The sequence below is a fragment of the Acomys minous genome (genome assembly GCF_964271855.1).
Source record: "Acomys minous genome assembly, chromosome: 17".
NCBI classification, from domain to species: Eukaryota; Metazoa; Chordata; class Mammalia; order Rodentia; family Muridae; genus Acomys; species Acomys minous.
In genome coordinates, this window is record NC_140500.1 from 51111226 (window position 1) to 51128735 (window position 17510).

A 17510-nucleotide genomic window follows, 5' to 3' on the forward strand; every position below is an offset into this window, starting at 1 on the left:
GCCACTTGCTTAATCTAACTTTCGCACCTGGTGTGCGCCTACGAACAGCAGCGGTGCTTCCTCTTTTTCCTCAGCACACCCAACCATTTACTGAAGGAAAGTTTTAGCTGTAGGTCCACGTGGTTTGTGTCACTCACTGGAGATGCAATCTGTGGGCACTATTTCCAAACTCTTGTCATCTTTACCATTTCTTGCCTTGTTTCTTTCTTTCCATTTTTTTTTTAAACTTCACTCCCTTTGAACAGTTCAAACACCTACTTACTTGTGCCTCTCCTTTACCTTGAAGATTGAATAATATCCAGGATGTCTCCTTGAAAGAAGCCCTAAGAAATTGATGGCGGAATTTTATTCTCCCTTTCCTGATTTTATACATAGGGAACTGAAAATAAACAAACAAACAAAAAACAAAAACAACCCAAACAAAAAACAAGTGTTTCCCCTGAGATCAGTCAAGTCATTTGGGGAAGAACTGCCCCAAACCCTTCTAGGGTGGACCCTCTCTACCACAGTTCTGCCTCTTGCCTCTGAGAGATGGTGGGTTGCTTAACAGACCCTGAACTCAGCCCTCTGGGTACCTTATTTTCCAATGGCCAAACATGAGGAGTCCATTTTCCTCACTTGTCTCTCAACCTGGTTATGATTAAAGGAAGAAGAGGGTGTGGAAATTATCTGGTTAAATGAGTTTTTGGAGATGGTTTTCAATTAAGCTGAGGACAAAGTCAGCTCATCTTCTTGCTTCCCCAGGGCTGGGTTCTAAAAAAAAAAAAATTAATTCAAAGGACAGCCTTCCCAAGTAATATCCTTGCAAGAAACAATAGACACAACATCTTCTGGAACTTTCATAATCAAGAAAGAAAGAAAGAAAGAAAGAAAGAAAGAAAGAAAGAAAGAAAGAAATCTCTGTTCAAAAATTGAATTTTAAATTTCTTGCGGAGCATTTAATTTATTGTGTTGGGGTGAAGGGAAGGCTTAGTGGTTAAGAGCACTGACTGTTCTTCCAGAGGACCCAGGTTCAATGTTCAATTCCCAACACCCACGTGGTGACTCATTATTGTCTGTAATTCATGGGTAGGTGGTATACAGACGTATGTGGACAAAACACCAGTACACATAAAAATAAATAGAATAGAATAGAATAGAATAGAATAGAATAGAATAGAATAGAATAGAACAGAACTTGGTTTGTCAGGGGTGCAGGACCACAGGTCTTTGTGGGAATGTGCTGCTCAGGTTTCCACAGCAGCCATTAACAATGAGTGGACATGACACTCATTCTAACACAGTCGGGATGTCATTTTCGAGTCCTTCTGAGCACAGTAACCCAGGGCTGCTACCAGCGGACAGTAGAGAAGGATGGGCACGACTCCCACCTGACAAGTTGCTTAGTTGATTAGGGAAGATGCAGGCAATGGCATCGCTCAGATGGACTGACCTCAGCAAAATCACTAGTGTTATATTGTGGTTCCTCATCTGTCCGCTGCACCCACCCACTGTGTCTGTTTCTGACACTTGTTACTGCTGGGAAAACCATAACAAAGAAGCACTTACAGGAATATGATTAAGTAACTTATATTTAGTGAAATTGTCACAAAGGGACTCCCAAGCTCCATGCAGTTACAGGGTTTCCCACGAATTCTGGACCACAGAAAGCCTTGAAGGAGAGCTGCTGTATCTGCATCTCAATGTCTAATTTTTGCAGCCAATCAGAAGAGAAAGCAGTTCAGGACACTCTCATAGCTTCTAGCGGGGTAGGTGCTCTTGGGCAACCTTCCAGAAGACCCTGTCTTCAAGGCTTAATGAATCTAGCTAGAGAACGGATGGAGTTCAAGCCTTCCACAGAATAGGTGTAGACAAGTGGCAACCATTTCTAGAAAAATGGCTCGCACAGATAATAAATTACATCCTTAATTATGTTTTAGAACTTTGGCCGGGTAGGTATAGAGATAGAGAGATAAATGTAGTGATATAGACATAAATACACATATTCTTCATATTGTTCAGAATCTGTATACATTTTAGTGATACCAAAGGAGATGTTTATGTTGACATAGACGTTCATATTTTGTTTGTCTCATGTTGATTACTCAGATTTGACAGTGTATCCCTTTTCTCTACTTACCAGTTTATTCCCACTCTTTGTCCTAGGGCCTTTTCCACCCTTTCCCTTCTTTCTGCCGTGCTCGCTCAGCAGTAATCTATTTTGGGCTAGACTTCTGATACAATGTTTATCTTGATGAATGACTCACTAACCTCTCCTTACTTTCTTCATTCTCTTCTTAAGCCCATGAACATTTTCATTTTAGTCCTATTTGTGAGCCTGAAGTTTGAAACTCTCTTGTTCCAAGACTTAGAGCAAACTTGACTTCCATATCTCTTCTTCAATCTCGTAGAAAGGTGCATGTGTGGGAAATAGCATACGAATGGTTTTAGACTTTTTTAAGAAAGGCTAGGGCAGAAGATGGCTCAGTGGGTAAGAGGGCTTGCTGTCCAAACATGAGAATCTGAGGTCAAATTTTAGCACGCATGTAAACAGCTATGCATGGCCACACATAGGCCTGTAACCCCAGCATTACAGGAAGAAGTAGGAGAATTGCCTCAGCTTGCTGGCAACCAGCCTAGCTCCAGGTTGAATGAGAGACACTGTCTCAAAGGAATAAGGTACAGAGCAATATAGGAAGATGCCCACTTCCTCTTCTGGCCTCTGTACATGCACACATGGGCAGATATGCATACCACTCCATGCTCACACAGAAACACAGATTAGCATATGTGTGTGTGCACATGCACACACCAAAAGTCTGATTTGATTTCAACCCAATCCACTAACCATTAAATGATTGGCTATTGTCTTAAATTTCTGATACTGTGATAAAACACCATTGCAAAGGTGATTTGGGGAGAAAAGGATTTATTTGGCTTACAGGTTCAGGTCACACACCTCCACTGAGGGAAGCTAATTAAGGAACTGAAGTACACCCAGAGACTGGAGAAAGGGATTGAGTGAGAGGCCATGGAGGAGTGCTGCTTACTGGCTTGCTCCTCGTTGCTTGCTCAACCTGCTTTCTTAGGGCAACCCAGGACAGCCACCAACATTTGAAAAGTTACTGTGGTCTGCGATGCTACTCATGGGCAAAGTAGGATCTAGAGACAAGTTATGGGAAAAGGCGATCAAAAACTTTAGTCTGGACATTGTAGTGCATATCCTTAATACCAGAACTCAAGAGAAAGAGGCAAGTGGATGCCTGCGGGTTCAAGGGCAGCTTGACCTACGTAGAGAATTCCAGGCTATTAATGGATTGTCTTTAACACACACACACACACACACACACACACACACACACACACACACACACACACAATCACCTCAGGGCTGGAGAAATGGCTCAGTGGTATGGAGCATATGTTGTTCTTGCAGAGGGCCTGAGTTAGGTTCCCAGCACCCATGTCAGCTCTGCCTTCCTCAGATGCTGTGAGAAGATGGTAACAGAGGAAGAGACCAGAGTAGCCCAAGATTACACTCTTCCATTTGCCACCAAGGCTTTCTTCCCTAGGAGGGGTGACCCTTCCGTTACCTGTCTCTTGTTTGCCTCTGCCAGCCACCCTGGCCTTTTCCATCCTCTGCCTCTCACTTCACTGTTGCTTCCCCCCAAAGACATCACAGTAGCCAAACTCCACTGCTGCACTTCAGAGACTCAAGAGAGCCTCAGGGTCACCCTCCATGGTTGTGGCCTCTGCGGCTCTCCTTTTGTCCCCTGTTCAGTTGCCTGGACTTTGAGTCATGCACAAACAACAGCAGAGAGTTCAAGTGGGCTCCTCCACCCCCTGTCTTCCTGGAGGAGGGGGGCGTTGTGTTATATTATCATTATTATTTTTTTTAACATCACTGTCCTCTTCCTGCTCCAGAGTGGAGTGTCTAAAACCATCAGGATAAAAAGAAAAACGTAATAAAGGTTAAGACTCTCTGTAATCCTTCCCTTTGCTTTAAGTCTGATCCTAAGCGCTTTCTTGGGAGTGGGTTTCTAAGAATCAAGTAGTCCACTCCCCCTCACCACTGTAATCAAAATTGGGGTTTTCAAATTAGGCAGGGCCGGAAAAAAAAAAAAAAGCTTTCCATTTTAGCAAGATTGTGGTGTCTCGAAGCCTCGCTAATAGAGATTCGCTCTGCAAATTCTCTAATGCATTTTGGCCCCTGTCTGCTGCTGTCTGTGCCCCATTTCCACTCCTTATTTCTCCAAGCACACAGACTAATTGAGCAGTTTAAAGCTCGCCATTAGAGCTACCCATTCAGCACAGAGCCAGCCACTCATAGGCCTGTATTTTTTTTTTTTTTAGAGCAGACTGTAAATGCAAACAACACCTAAAAATCAATGAGCATGCTATTAAAATGCCTGCAGTATCCATTACTCATAGAAATCGCGAATGTGCAGCGTTTCAAAGCACCGCGCGGCGGGGAGACTTAAACGTGTGTTGTGTTTCTGCGAACAGCTGGTCCTATGGTGACTCAGAACACCAAGCTCTCCCTCACTGTTCCCCCTTATTAAATACAGCACTGCAAGTTTGGATTTTGTGTTCCCAAAGAAATGGAGGCCCCTGCGACTGACGGATCCTGGGGAAGCTGGAGCCACTTTGGAACCTGCTCAAGAACATGTGGGGGAGGCATCAAAACAGCGGTCCGGGAGTGCAACAGACCCGAGTAAGTACCAGTGTGTCTTGCTGTCATCACTGGTGCAGCGGGGACGAGAAAGTACTCAGAAGGAATTCTTCAGCTGAGGGGCTGAGGGAGAGAGAGAGAGAGAGAGAGAGAGAGAGAGAGGGAGGGAGGGAGGGAGGGAGGGAGGGAGGGAGGGAGAGAGAAAGAGAGAGAGGGAGAGAGAGAGAAAGAGCGCTAGCTGGTGGACTTCTGGGGCTGTGAGACCCCTGGTGCCCCAAGCACCTTAATTCCACAGTATTCTCTTTCTTTCCAGAGCTACTTCTATTCATTAAGTTGGACCGCCAAACAAACGCTGGTTTTGCCTTGGCTGCTCTTAGCGATCAGGCGTATTTCATTGTATTCTAGAGTTTGGGGTAGTGCGTTCAGAGGGAGCAGATACAGACAGAACACCACAAGGGCAAGCTGGTGCGCCAAGCACGAACTGTGGCAAGAAGAGACACCGTCAGGCCTCCCAGTCCCACTCCTGTTGTTTGTTTTCAAATTTGTCTTAGATAGCCCTGGTGGCTGGAACAAGAAGCTATCTAAAATCCTCTCTCTAGGAAAGAGAAACAATCAGAACCAAAGCCTAGCTAAGAATGTCAGAAAACTGTCCTTCCTTGGTGCTTCAATTTTGCTTTTAAATTAAAAAAATAGGCTACATTTCAAAATAGTAATTAATTTGTCATTTGGGGGGAAAAAAAAGGCTGTGAACTAGATTATGTCCCACTCAGGCTCTTACTATAGCAAATTGCTTACAAAATCTTACTTTAAAAATTCAGAACATTAAAAAAAAAATTTTTTTAACCAGGACATACATGTTTCATTTAAAAAATAAATTCTAAATGTCATCTTTGTCAGTACAGATGCAGCAGAAATGTTTTTTTTTTTTTTTTTTACATATTTATTCCTTTGTTTTGTGCATCCACAACACACACGAGGAAGGTCAGGGAATGACTTGAGGGCATGTGCTCTTCTCTCACATCGGGATCAAATTCAGATCGTCAGACCTGGTGGCAAGAACCCACCAAGCTAAATAATTGCCACAACCCCTGTTTTTTTTTTTTTAAGCACTGATTAAAATGAACTATTTTCAAAATGTTGAGAACTGGTTACAAATGGAAGAGCTGTTTGCTAATGAAGCAGTACAGACGTCAGTCCCCTAGAGCACCCCCATTAGAAAGGGTCTGTAAAGCTAGGGCCGACCTCTCCAGCTCCTCACCTGACTCTCACAGAGGGATTCTCCCCCATCTAACCAGCAGCCTCGTCTGACAGCCTGGAAGCATAGCAATCAGCCTACCTCACTATTTCGGGAGAGATTTTTTTTTTTCCTAACCCAAATCTGATTGCACTAATTCATATAAATAAACAAAGAAGTGCATATTCCTGTTCCAGCTCATTTGTAGACAAAAACTCAGCCGTCTTTAAGAGGAGAATGCACCTGAGATGGTGTTTGCAGGAACCCCTTCCTAACCTTGAGCATGTGTGATCCCAAATTTCACAGGCTGGATTGCGTAACATGTGCTTGCAGGGATGACCTAAGCTGGCTGCGCAGAGTGATAATTAATCTCCCAGCTTCCTGAAGTCCTTTCCATTCCAATTTGGCACTAAGTATCTGTAAAGGATAGTTTGAGTTGGGAGATAAAGCTGAATTTCCTATAGCTTCAGTGTTATTTGCCTACGTGGAAAAAAAAAATAGTCGCATCCAAACAAATTTTTCAATTATGGGATTAACGTTTTCCATCCCGAAAGGTTTATGGCTATAGCTTTTCATATTATATGCTACACACAAATCAGATAGAAACCACATTGTCTAGGAGACACATAGATCAAAAGGGCACACTTACATTCATTAAAGCCATATGCAGAGTGAAGAGGGAAATTATAATCTGCCTTTACACAGAAAACAAAGTCACAGACTGAGTTTGATACGCGGAGTGTTGGGATTAAAGACACGCCTCACCGTGCCCAGCCATGAGCACTCATTTTAAAGAAGGGCGACACTGAGGCTCAGGGCAAAGCAAGGAGAGGGCAAGACTAGAAGCCTGAACCAGCTGTACCCACCTATAGCCTCCCCTGGCCTTCTTATGGTCATGAGTGATGTCTCCCAGCCCCTAAAAACGTCTGCTTATAAAAACAAAGCAAAACCCTTTCTAATCGTTAGGATTACTCTGAAAAATTCTTTGAGACGGAAAAATTGTGACGCTTCTCTTGGAGCTCATGGTGTCCTTGAGATACTTGTGTATTGTGAGCTGTTCCAGTGTTTGTGGCTGGGCTCTGAGGCCTTCCCTGCCTCTGTGATGAATCTGGCCAGCTGCTGATAGCTGATAGCTGTGTTGCGTAATTTATACTCTGGGTCACATCTGGAAAAGGCTTGTGCAACGCTGTGTGCGGAGAATGAATTGGCGCTACGGTGTCTCACCAGAGTGTGCCCTACTTGAGCGACACAGAGGTGAGGAAACAAGGGCGCTGTCTGCTTCTCCTATGAAGTGGGTATGAATATACAGCGCGTGTGCCATGCTGTTATATAAACCAAGCCCAAAGAAGAGTTGTTGGAAAGAAGCTGGGGAGGGACAGGATGGTGGAAAGTGTGTGCCTGTGGCTGGCTGTGAGGGGTCTAGGCGTGGAGGACAGACAGGGGACAGTCTAGTGGCAGCACTACCTTTTCCTACAAAATTCCTAAAGTTGAAGGACTGCAATCATTTAGGAGAACAGGACAAACCCACCCTCATAGGATCAGGCTTTCTGTTTCTTACTTGACGTGCTACCCTCAAGGCAGGTTTACAAAAAAAAAAAAAGACTAGGTACGGTGATGCACGTTTGTAATCCCAGCAACTTGGAGCCAAAGATAGGAGAATTAGGAGTTCAAAGTCATCCTTAACTCTATAGGGAGTTTTCAGACAGCCTGGCCTACATGAGAGCTAGTCTCAAAGAAAACAGCCGCAAAATCCAGACATAAGCTAGACACATCCCATTTCACAGTTGTAAATGCTGAGGCAAAGTTTGACTGATTTACCTAACTTGACACTTACTGGAGTCCAAGGTAAAAAGCAAAGAGGACTTGAAGGGAGGTCATGTGCAAATCTGGGATCTAGAGTCGTGTCTTTCTCCCTTTGTCGCTTGTTAACTCAAAGTTGCTTCCTTAAAACCACACAAGTCATACGTGAAGAGGTGATGAGTAGAAAAAAAAAATGAGTTCCAATGTATCGCGTCTGTTGTTTCCCATTTTCTCAGGCCAAAAAACGGTGGGAAGTACTGTGTAGGGAGGAGAATGAAGTTCAAATCCTGCAACACCGAGCCCTGCCTGAAGCAGAAGCGAGACTTCCGGGAGGAGCAGTGCGCTCACTTCGACGGCAAGCACTTTAACATCAATGGCCTGCTGCCCAGCGTGCGCTGGGTCCCCAAGTACAGTGGAAGTAAGTGCACTGGGGCTGGAGCTATGGCTGGCAAGCTGGCAGCCAGCCCAGACTTGGAAGTCACAGTGCATCACGCTCTTCCTCTCTAGTTTTGATGAAGGACCGATGCAAGCTGTTCTGCAGAGTGGCGGGAAACACGGCCTACTACCAACTCCGAGACAGAGTGATCGATGGGACCCCCTGTGGCCAGGACACCAACGACATCTGCGTCCAAGGCCTTTGCCGGGTGAGGCCATGTGACATGTTCTTCACTGAGCTGTCCCTATACCAAATTGATCTGTGGCTCCTTTAATAGACTCACAACTGCTTCTACCTGTGACTAACTCCCGGGGCGTGTTTCTCAAAGTGTGGCTAAAAATTCTCCTGGGATATTTATTATACCAGTCTCTCTCTCTCTCTCTCTCTCTCTCTCTCTCTCTCTCTCTCTCTCTCTCTCTCTCTCTCTCTCACACACACACACACACACACACACACACACACCCTTTACTATAACTGAGTGCTTAAGGTTAAACCCGAGAGCTTCCTAACAAATATCGTTTCTAGATTGAATGGCCTGTATTCCATAGCAAAGGCGGGAAAGCGAGCCTCCATCGGATGTCTCCTTTTCCCTTTTAACTACAGTCGCCTCACCCAAACCATGCCTCCCATTCCTGTTGGAAAGTGAGCTGAGAAACCCCTGGCAATGTGTGAAGAGCCTGACTGACTTCTCAGGGCCATGATGCTATTTAGCGTTTTAACTAATCAGAAATCATTGCTAGCTCAGCCAAGCTCTAAGCTGATGAGTGCGTTCACTCACTCTACGTGTCCCACAAGCCAACTAGAGTTACTAGTGGATCCAGTTTGGTTGAAAGATCACCTAACGGGCCGGAGAGATGGTTCCATTGTCCAAAAACACCAGCTACTCTTGCTGCAGAGGGCTTGGGTAGGGTTTCCCAGCACCTGCAAGGCACTTGACAGGCATCCCTACATGCAGTTCAAAGAGGATCTGATGCTTTCGTCTGACCTCTGAAGACTGCAGGCATACGTGTGATTCATATTCATATGCAGAAAAACATTTACATGCATAAAGTTAAATAAATATTTAAAAAGAAGCAGTACCTAAGAGGTTTGTCTCCCTCTCCGCCTGCACCAACAGTGTGGATTCTCTTGATAGCCCACTCAATTGCAAGGCACTGAGCTTGTCAAAGAGAAGTGCACTCCGAGGAACAGAGATGAGACCAGGACTCTTCTTCTGCAGGCTTGGCTGTTGCCCGGATCCTCCCTGGAGCTTAGCACATGCCTCTTCATTGCTTTGCTAGATAAAAAGAGTTGCCATGTCATACTTTGAGAGGCAAGCTGAGGAAATATTTTGACACACGGAACTCCCAGTTTCTCATGATAATTTGGAACATTCCAACACAAAAATTCTGATTCTAAGCATCACCAGTAGCCATGATGAGCAGCAGTGTCCCGTAAGAGGTGCAGGAGTTCTCTGGTGTGACACCAGCATCACTGTTCTCCTCTAGTTTTCATTGCTGGGCAGATGTACTCATTTACTCTGCTTATTCATAGACTATTACATCTCAAACTTTAACCTGGGAAACTGGTTACAATCCAGTTCTGATTCACTAGAGATGGGTGGGTCTAGGGCAGTGGTTCTCAACCTTCAAAATGCTGCAACCCTTTAATACAGTCCCTCATGTTGTGGTGACCCCCACCATAAAGTCATTTTGGGTTGCTACTTCGTAACTGTACTTTTGCTACTGCTAGGAATCGTAATGTAAATATCTATGTTTCCTGATGGTCTTAGGCGACCGCTCTGAACGGGTTGGTTGACCTCAAAGTGATTGTAACTGCTGTTGGAAAGTTCAACATAGCAACAGCATCAAGGTTGCAAGGTGATTGCTGTTCCAATGGCCACATCTTTTTTTTTTAATTTTTTAATTATTAATTCATTCATATTACATCTCAATTGTTATGCCATCCCTTGTATCCTCCCATTCTTCCCTCCCTCCCACTCAGCCCCTACTCCCCTCCCTTATGACTGTGACTGAGGGGACCTCCTCCCCCTGTATATGCTCATAGGGTATCAAGTCTCTTCTTGGCAGCCTGCTATCCTTCCTCTAAGTGTCACTAGGCCTCCCCATCAATGGGACATGGTCAAATATGGTGTACCCGAGTTCATATGAAAGTCAGTCCCCACTCTCCACTCTCCACTCAACTGTGGAGACTGCCCTGTCCATTGGCTAGATCTGGGTAGGGGTTCCAAGTTTACTGTACGTATTATCCTTGGCTGGTGCCATAGTTTGAGCAGAATCCCTGGGCCCAAATCCGCCCATCATAATTTTCTTCTTGTAGGTTTCTAGGACCCTCTGGATCCTTCTAGTTCACATCTTACATGGCAAACTGTGGACAATTTGAGTTCTCAACCTTTGCAAGTTTTAAGGGGATGACTTCCTTGTTATTTTTGGATTCATATCATTGACAGGAATGCACAACTTGCCATTTCATTATCTCTGTAATACTTACCACTTATTCCAATTGTTTTTCTTTTAAAAAGCAAGCTGGATGTGATCATATTTTAAACTCAAAAGCCCGGAGAGATAAATGCGGGATTTGTGGTGGCGACAATTCTTCATGCAAAACAGTGGCAGGAACATTTAACACAGTCCATTACGGTAAGAATCTGCTCCTTAGAACCAGGGGGAAGAAAGTGTTTAAACATAAATTGCCAACTTCATGTGATACAGAAAAGTATTAATGTGAAGGGCAAAAATCAGCCTTGCTCCAGTAGGTGGAAATTGCCTTCCCTTTCTTCTGTCCTTAGAGAATGTGAAAAGTCCAGCAGAATACTGATTTTTCCGCCAAATTCTCTGCAGGTTACAATGCTGTTGTGCGAATTCCAGCTGGTGCTACCAGCCTTGACGTGCGGCAGCACAGCTTCTCAGGGAAATCAGAAGATGACAACTACCTGGGTAAGAGAAACCTCCCTGCCATCTACACAGAGCCTGCAGCTCTCTGGAGCGGCGGGTACTCCCGCCTTTCCTCCTCTGCTGCACGTGACAAGCTCCCTTCCATAAAAGAAGATGACCTTAAAATTCACCAATTTGCTTCTTCTCCTGAATCCCCTCTCAGAATAATTGGCTCGAGGGTTATGTTGCTGCGGTACTCCATAGTAAGGGATTTGAGCCAACCTTGTAAGCACTCTCCGAGGTTAGTGGAGAGGCATGGATCTCGTGGAGCTCTTTCAAAACATCTGCCTCGTGTATAACTGCCTTGCAAACGTTTTCCTAGAAGCATCGTTTGACTTAATTTGTATGTTATCAGCGCTAACAGGATCAGACTCTTCATAGGCCTGCTCAATGTTTTATTATGTCTTGTATCAATCTCCATTTCTTTCTTCCAAAAGAGACTATAATGGCATGCATTTTTTAAGCCATCCTTAGAAAAATCAGCCTAATTTGCTATATTATAGGCTCTTTATTTTTTCCTTTAAAAGTTAAGTGTATTTCTTATATCTAATCACACAATTATTTTATATCTTTTCTTGTGGCTTAACCACATAAGTGGTTCATATATATTCCTTGTTTTTAAACCAAAGCACACCAAAGACTTCTGTGGGTTCCAACCCAGACCAACTTCAATTTATTGTTTTTCAAATCACCTCAAGTGATTATGAAATTTGCCCACTGGGCCCTGTGAATGAAGGGTGTGGAGACGTGTGGATGTCCAAAGGAGGGTTGACAGGTCACCTTGTACAACTGGGTTACTCCTGCCTCAAAGTTTGGCCACAGCTGTTACTTGGCTCCAGAAGAAATCAAGGCTGTCTGGCTGGGTAGTCATTGTTTAAAAAAAAAAAAAAAAAAAAAAAGAACTTGATTTCGTGTTTCTCTGAAAGCATGCTGGCAGGAATTCCATTTCCCCATCAGAATGAAGTCTATAGAGGTCTAATTCAAGCATTTTTGACATGCTGAGATGGTTAATGAATATTTGTTGAATCAAATTAGAACTTACATCTGTATTTTGAGATGTCTGCAAGAACCCGTGCCTTTCTAGCCAGGCATGCGGGTCATGCTAACTTTTGTGTGACTCCGCTACAGCATCTTCTGCTGGGTCACCATTCCTCCCTGTATTCACTTGGGTATTATGCACCAGCATTGCTTTCAACATAACAAAACAGGCTGAAATCATAAAGCTCTACCTTCTTGAAGCCTTCTGTTCAAGGGTCAATGAAGACAATAAACTAACAATAAGCATGGTCCATATTGGCAAAAGATGGTAAGTGGTATTGGAAATCCAAGCAGCACACAGAAAGTGGATCCAAGGATAAGGTGGAATTGAAACATTTATAGTATAGGGACAGACCTTTAAAGAAAGACGTTCTAGGCAGAGGGAGTCTTTATGAAGTCTCTCTCTCTCTCTCTCTCTCTCTCTCTCTCTCTCTCTCTCTCTCTCTCTCTCTCTCTCTCTCTGTGTGTGTGTGTGTGTGTGTGTGTGGGTGTGGGTGTGGGTGTGGGTGTGGGGGTGTGGGTGTGCAGAGTACATGTGTGTGCACGCACCCAGAAGATTCTATCATCTTCCCTGTTCCATTGCTCTTATTAGTCTTATCAGGACTCCCACTGAACCCATGGCTAGGCAGAGGGCCAGCAAATGATCTTTCTATGTCTGCCTATCATATCGCCCGGGCTTTAATGTCTGTATAGCCACACAGATCTTATTCAAGGGAGGCGAGTTGTATTCAGGTCCTTAATGCTTGTGCAGCCAGTGTTCTGACTCATTAAGCCACTTCCAAGGCCCTCTTTGTAAAACCCTTTGAAGTAGGACCCTGTAAACAGCAGAAAGAGGCCCATGTGCCTGTCACTGAAAGCAAATGGAGAATCTTAGGGCTAAACGGTATCTAATATGATTTAAGAGATCTGATATGATCTCTTAGGAAGAGAGCGTATTGAACCATGTAACTATTGTAAGGACTTTGTTGTACACTCTGAGAAGCACAGGAAGTATTAGTGGCTCTGAGCTGCTGTTGCTGGACATTTTCAAAGGAACATTTGGCTGTTACTTAAGCATCACTGGGGGAACAGCAACACTGCTTAGGACGTTATAGCAAGAACCCATTGAGGTGTAATATAAATAAATTAATAAATTTTTTTAAAAAATGAACCCAAGAGAAGCTTTGCATGGTAGTTATGGACCCTTAACTCTAGCACAGAGGCTGAGGCAGGGTCATGATGAATTTGAGGCCACTCTGAGCTACATAGGGAGATTTTTGTGTCAAAAATTAAAAAGCAAAAATAAAGGATAGAGATAAAGGTGGTATAAGAAGGAATTCTGGTAGCTTGGACTCAGTGAGGAGCCTGGGGGTGATGGTGAGTGGCAAGGGTCTACATCTATTTTCAGTTTGGAGCAATCTTGATTTGTTGATGAATTGTCGGTTGAGTTGGAAAAACATGGGCCAGGGCCCATTAGCGCTGGGTTTAGTCCCTTACACCCCATGCACAGAACATGATGGCAGGCACCTATAATCCCGGGACTCAGGAGATACCGTCAGGAGGATCAGAATTGCAGGGTTGCTTCAACTACATAGTGAGTTTAAGGCTAGCCTGGGCTACATAAGACCTATTCAGAAAAAGAACAAAAGAAAAGAAGGAAGGAAGGAGAGGGAGGGAGGGAGGGAAGGAGCAGGGGAAGGAGGGAAAGAAAAGGGAGAAAGACAGAGGTCAAAGCTGTGTTAGAGTCAACAGAAGCAAAACCTTCTCAGGTTTGGAGCTAAGCAGTGGGAAGGAGGCACTTGCCACGGTAGAAATAAGACTTGTTGCTTACTAACCCACACAGCTGCAGCAGTTTACGGTCAGGGCTGTCGCCGGCGTCTTTACTTCTTGATACAATGTGCTCCTGAGAAGCCCTGAGCAAACATTGGCTGGATTGCTGAACGGTCATTGCTGGCGCTTCACAGACAACGGAATTCTCTTGGAGATAAAGGTTCCTCTTCTTCAAAAGGCTCTGAGGCCTTATTTGTAATTAATCACTAAACAGCTGCATCTACTTTTGAATACCAAGTATTAAATTAACTGGTAGCGTTATAAGTGAATGAACAGGACTAGGTTGTAGCTCAACTATAAGGCATGTGTTTACAATTGAGCACTCACTGGGCCCTAGGTTTGGCTACCCACAGAGACATGCACACATGTACATACACACACTAGCACATGTGTGAATTGAAATATGATAACTAACAGGCTTCTGGAAACTACCTTCAAGTTACTTTTGGGGAATCCACATTTCTCATTATATAATCGCTCAAAGTATGTCAGGCATTCTGCCCCCCCCCCTCCGCATACCTAGTTATAAATTTGAGAATGCAATAGTTTTTATGTTCTGAGTTCATCCTAATTAAGTTAAGGAGCATGGCATGAAATGTCCCTTATAAATTAATTTTCTGGCAGCCAAAAGCCATGTTGAATATTCTGTTCTTCCCCAAAGGAAAAGGTCTCTTTTCTATTTTCCTTGGGAAAATAACTTCTGTCCAAGTAGTGGCCCCCACTCTGCTCTGTTGATCCTGGTCAGCACATGTCAGGTGTCTAAACTCAGGCAGCACCTGCTGACAGTCTTCTCATCTTTCCTGGACATCTCTTAATCTTGTGAAAGAATGAAAAGGCAGTTAAAGGAGAGTAGGCATCAGGAGCATGTAATATGGGGAAGCCACTGCTTAGCCCATGAAAGCCTCTCTGAAAGCAAATGAGTGTGCAAGTACTGATTGCAGGGCACAGCCCATCGAGTGTGAAAACACACTTTGAGTGTGAAAACAGACCTCGGAGCTGTAACCACATCATGGTTCCTTAGGAAGATCTGGTTCTTGACGGAATCTGGTACCAACCAGGCTTAGGCATGGGCATATTTACTCTTTGCTTGAAGTAAGGTGCTGTTAGCAGATCGCTTCAGGTACTTAGCAACCCACCATCCTGTTTTGCCAAGCCCAGTCATTGCTGTTCTGTTGCTAAGCAACCTTCATCCTTATCCCTCACTGCTGTGTGAAGACTGGTCAAGGCTCACACTCTTCCTGTGTGTTTTGAAGAGGAAAACGTTTCTAGTGGAAGCTCTGTAGCAGCCTGGTTCTGATGACTGTGACAGGAGGGACAGCAACCCAGGAAATTAGCTTCCCTAATCTCATTAGCAGGAAGTGGAGCAGGAGACTCTGGTTTTGGGAAAACGATTTGTTTCACGAGGTACTGGAGCAGAAAGCCTGCCAGTCAAAGGTCACCTTCCTCTTGTTAGGCTAAAACCATGTTGGACTGCCCTGCCATGTTCCTATCTCTTCAGGAGAAAATGTACCATTTTTGTAAGACTTATTTGCCTCTGGGAGCCTTAGCCCAGGATTAACTTGGGCAGTGGGAAATCACACATCCGTGCAGTGCAAGAGAAAGCCAGAGTTTTCGTTTCACTGGTACCTTTCCAGAAACCTGTGGGCAAATCGTTTGTAGGAACAAATCATGAGAAGGCTTTTTATATCATTTGAGGGCTTATGTCATTGTGGGCTCAGCACTAACTGGGATAAGAAGCATGCAGTGAAGAGTGGAGGTCCTTCCCCCCCACCCCCACCCTCACCCCAGTTCTGCAGAAACACGAACAGCAGCTGAAGCCATAGTAAGAGACTGGGGATTAAGATAGAGGAAACCATATTCTTTGAAGACAAAGCCAGGTTGGTGTTCAATTTTTAACTCTGGAATGTGGCATTTCATTCCCCCCTTTTGGGGTAGCTAGCGTGTGACTTACCTTGAAAGAACTGGGCAGTGGGGTTGACAACACACCCTGCTAGCATGTTTAAGTGACCTGATTTGGAAACCTGTTAAGATGCTAAGGAAACAACCTCATTTCTGACTTGAAGTCTACTGAAAACCTGGCATCTCACTTGGCGGGCAGGTCTCCCACTTCAGGAGCTAAGGGTAAGTGAGGCCTGGTTTTCTGAGGGTCACACCAGCTAGGGACTAATCATTAGGGTGGAAGCGTTCTGTTCTGCTTTCAGAGGTGTCAGCTTCAGTTACTCCTTCACTCTTTTAGCAGCATCTTTCACTGGCCTCCTAAAGGTTAAGATCTTGGGGTTTAAAGATGGGAGCTGTGAAATGGTTTTAACTGTACTGACAGGTTCGTGCGGTTTAGCAAAACATGGCAAGTTGTTAAAGAGCTGTGGCCTACGCAAGTCTCGGTTCTGTTTGTAAACAAGGGAAAGAATGGATGAGTGAATTTGCCTACTTGACAAATGTTTGCTGACTCTCCTCTGGGACAATTTTAGTGTCTCATAAGCTGTGGAGACAGATTCCCAAGATTAGAAGCTGTCTGGCCTTGGTAAATTAACGTAGTGGTTTCTAAAGCATACGTTATCTCATTTGAAAATCCAGATCTACAAATGTGTAACGTGTGACTGACCAGCCTCATGGAGATGTGACAAGTAGTGCATTGCAAGCTGCTTGCTGAGTAGTGGAATGGCTGGGCGTGTGGAAATGGGACCAGGTATAGAAGACAGGCTTCGAATGAGGCCAGAATTTTACAGTAGGTGCTAAGGAGAAACGATGTCATCAAGGTTTTAAAAATATGCTTTTAACATTTTCTGTCTATAGTGTAAGTGACATACATGTGCCACTGTGTGTGCATGAAGGTCAGAGGACAGCTTGAGGGTCCTGGGGTTGAACTTGGGTTGTCAGACTTGGCAGCAGGTGTCTTCATCTGCTGAGCCCTCTTGCTACCCCTCACTGAGATTTTCATCTTAAAAAAAAAAAACTAATCTAAAAATATGAAAATGTATTGTTTCCTACCTTATACCCAACCAAAGGATTCAACCATGCTGCAGCTGTTGCGATGGAAAGAAATGTGACCCACGGGTGTTTTCACATCGATTGTCCTTTCAAATCATGCGGTAGAAAAGTAATGGGTTCTTAGGATTCAACTCAATGGAGAGAATTTTTGGTTATACCAGGCCTAGCGGCTCCTGCTTTGAAAACCCCAGCACTCAGGAGGAAGAGGCTGGAGGAGGAAGGCTGCAAGTGGATTTGGCCCAACTAAGGTTCCCAGGGGAGACCTCATTGTAAACAAAAATTTCTGGAACTTTGAACTTTCCCAGTAGGTTCTCCCCGCCGCGTTTGTTCCTGCTGGGGCTGCTGTCCATACTCCAGGTAGCGACCTGTGTGTCAGATCTTAGCTCTTGCGCCTCCATCTATAACCCTGCAACCATGCTATTGTATAATTGACTTCAAGCTGATGAGGATCTTTATATTATATTTCACTTAATTTACATAGGCACCATAACGGGTGGGTGATAAAGAACTTGAGACCAAGAAGGATTGATTCCCCAAGGTCACAGAGCTAGCACACTGCAAGAGCCAAAGGCTGTGAAATCATGATCTATCTGGCTGAGAAGCCCCCAGTCTTCTGACGGC

General features: G+C 44.4%; 1 protein-coding gene across 2 annotated transcripts in view; it reads left to right on the forward strand.

Moving 5' to 3' along the window:
- The window catches only part of ADAMTS9 (ADAM metallopeptidase with thrombospondin type 1 motif 9), a 166776-nt gene that overhangs the window by 40315 nt on the left and 108951 nt on the right, over nucleotides 1-17510 (forward strand). For both annotated transcript variants that reach the window (XM_084766612.1, XM_084766613.1), the window contains exons 12-16: nucleotides 4548-4693; nucleotides 7922-8103; nucleotides 8193-8329; nucleotides 10643-10760; nucleotides 10962-11057. In XM_084766612.1, coding sequence (XP_084622738.1) covers nucleotides 4548-4693; nucleotides 7922-8103; nucleotides 8193-8329; nucleotides 10643-10760; nucleotides 10962-11057 — 679 coding nt within the window. The remainder of the gene's footprint in view (nucleotides 1-4547; nucleotides 4694-7921; nucleotides 8104-8192; nucleotides 8330-10642; nucleotides 10761-10961; nucleotides 11058-17510) is intronic.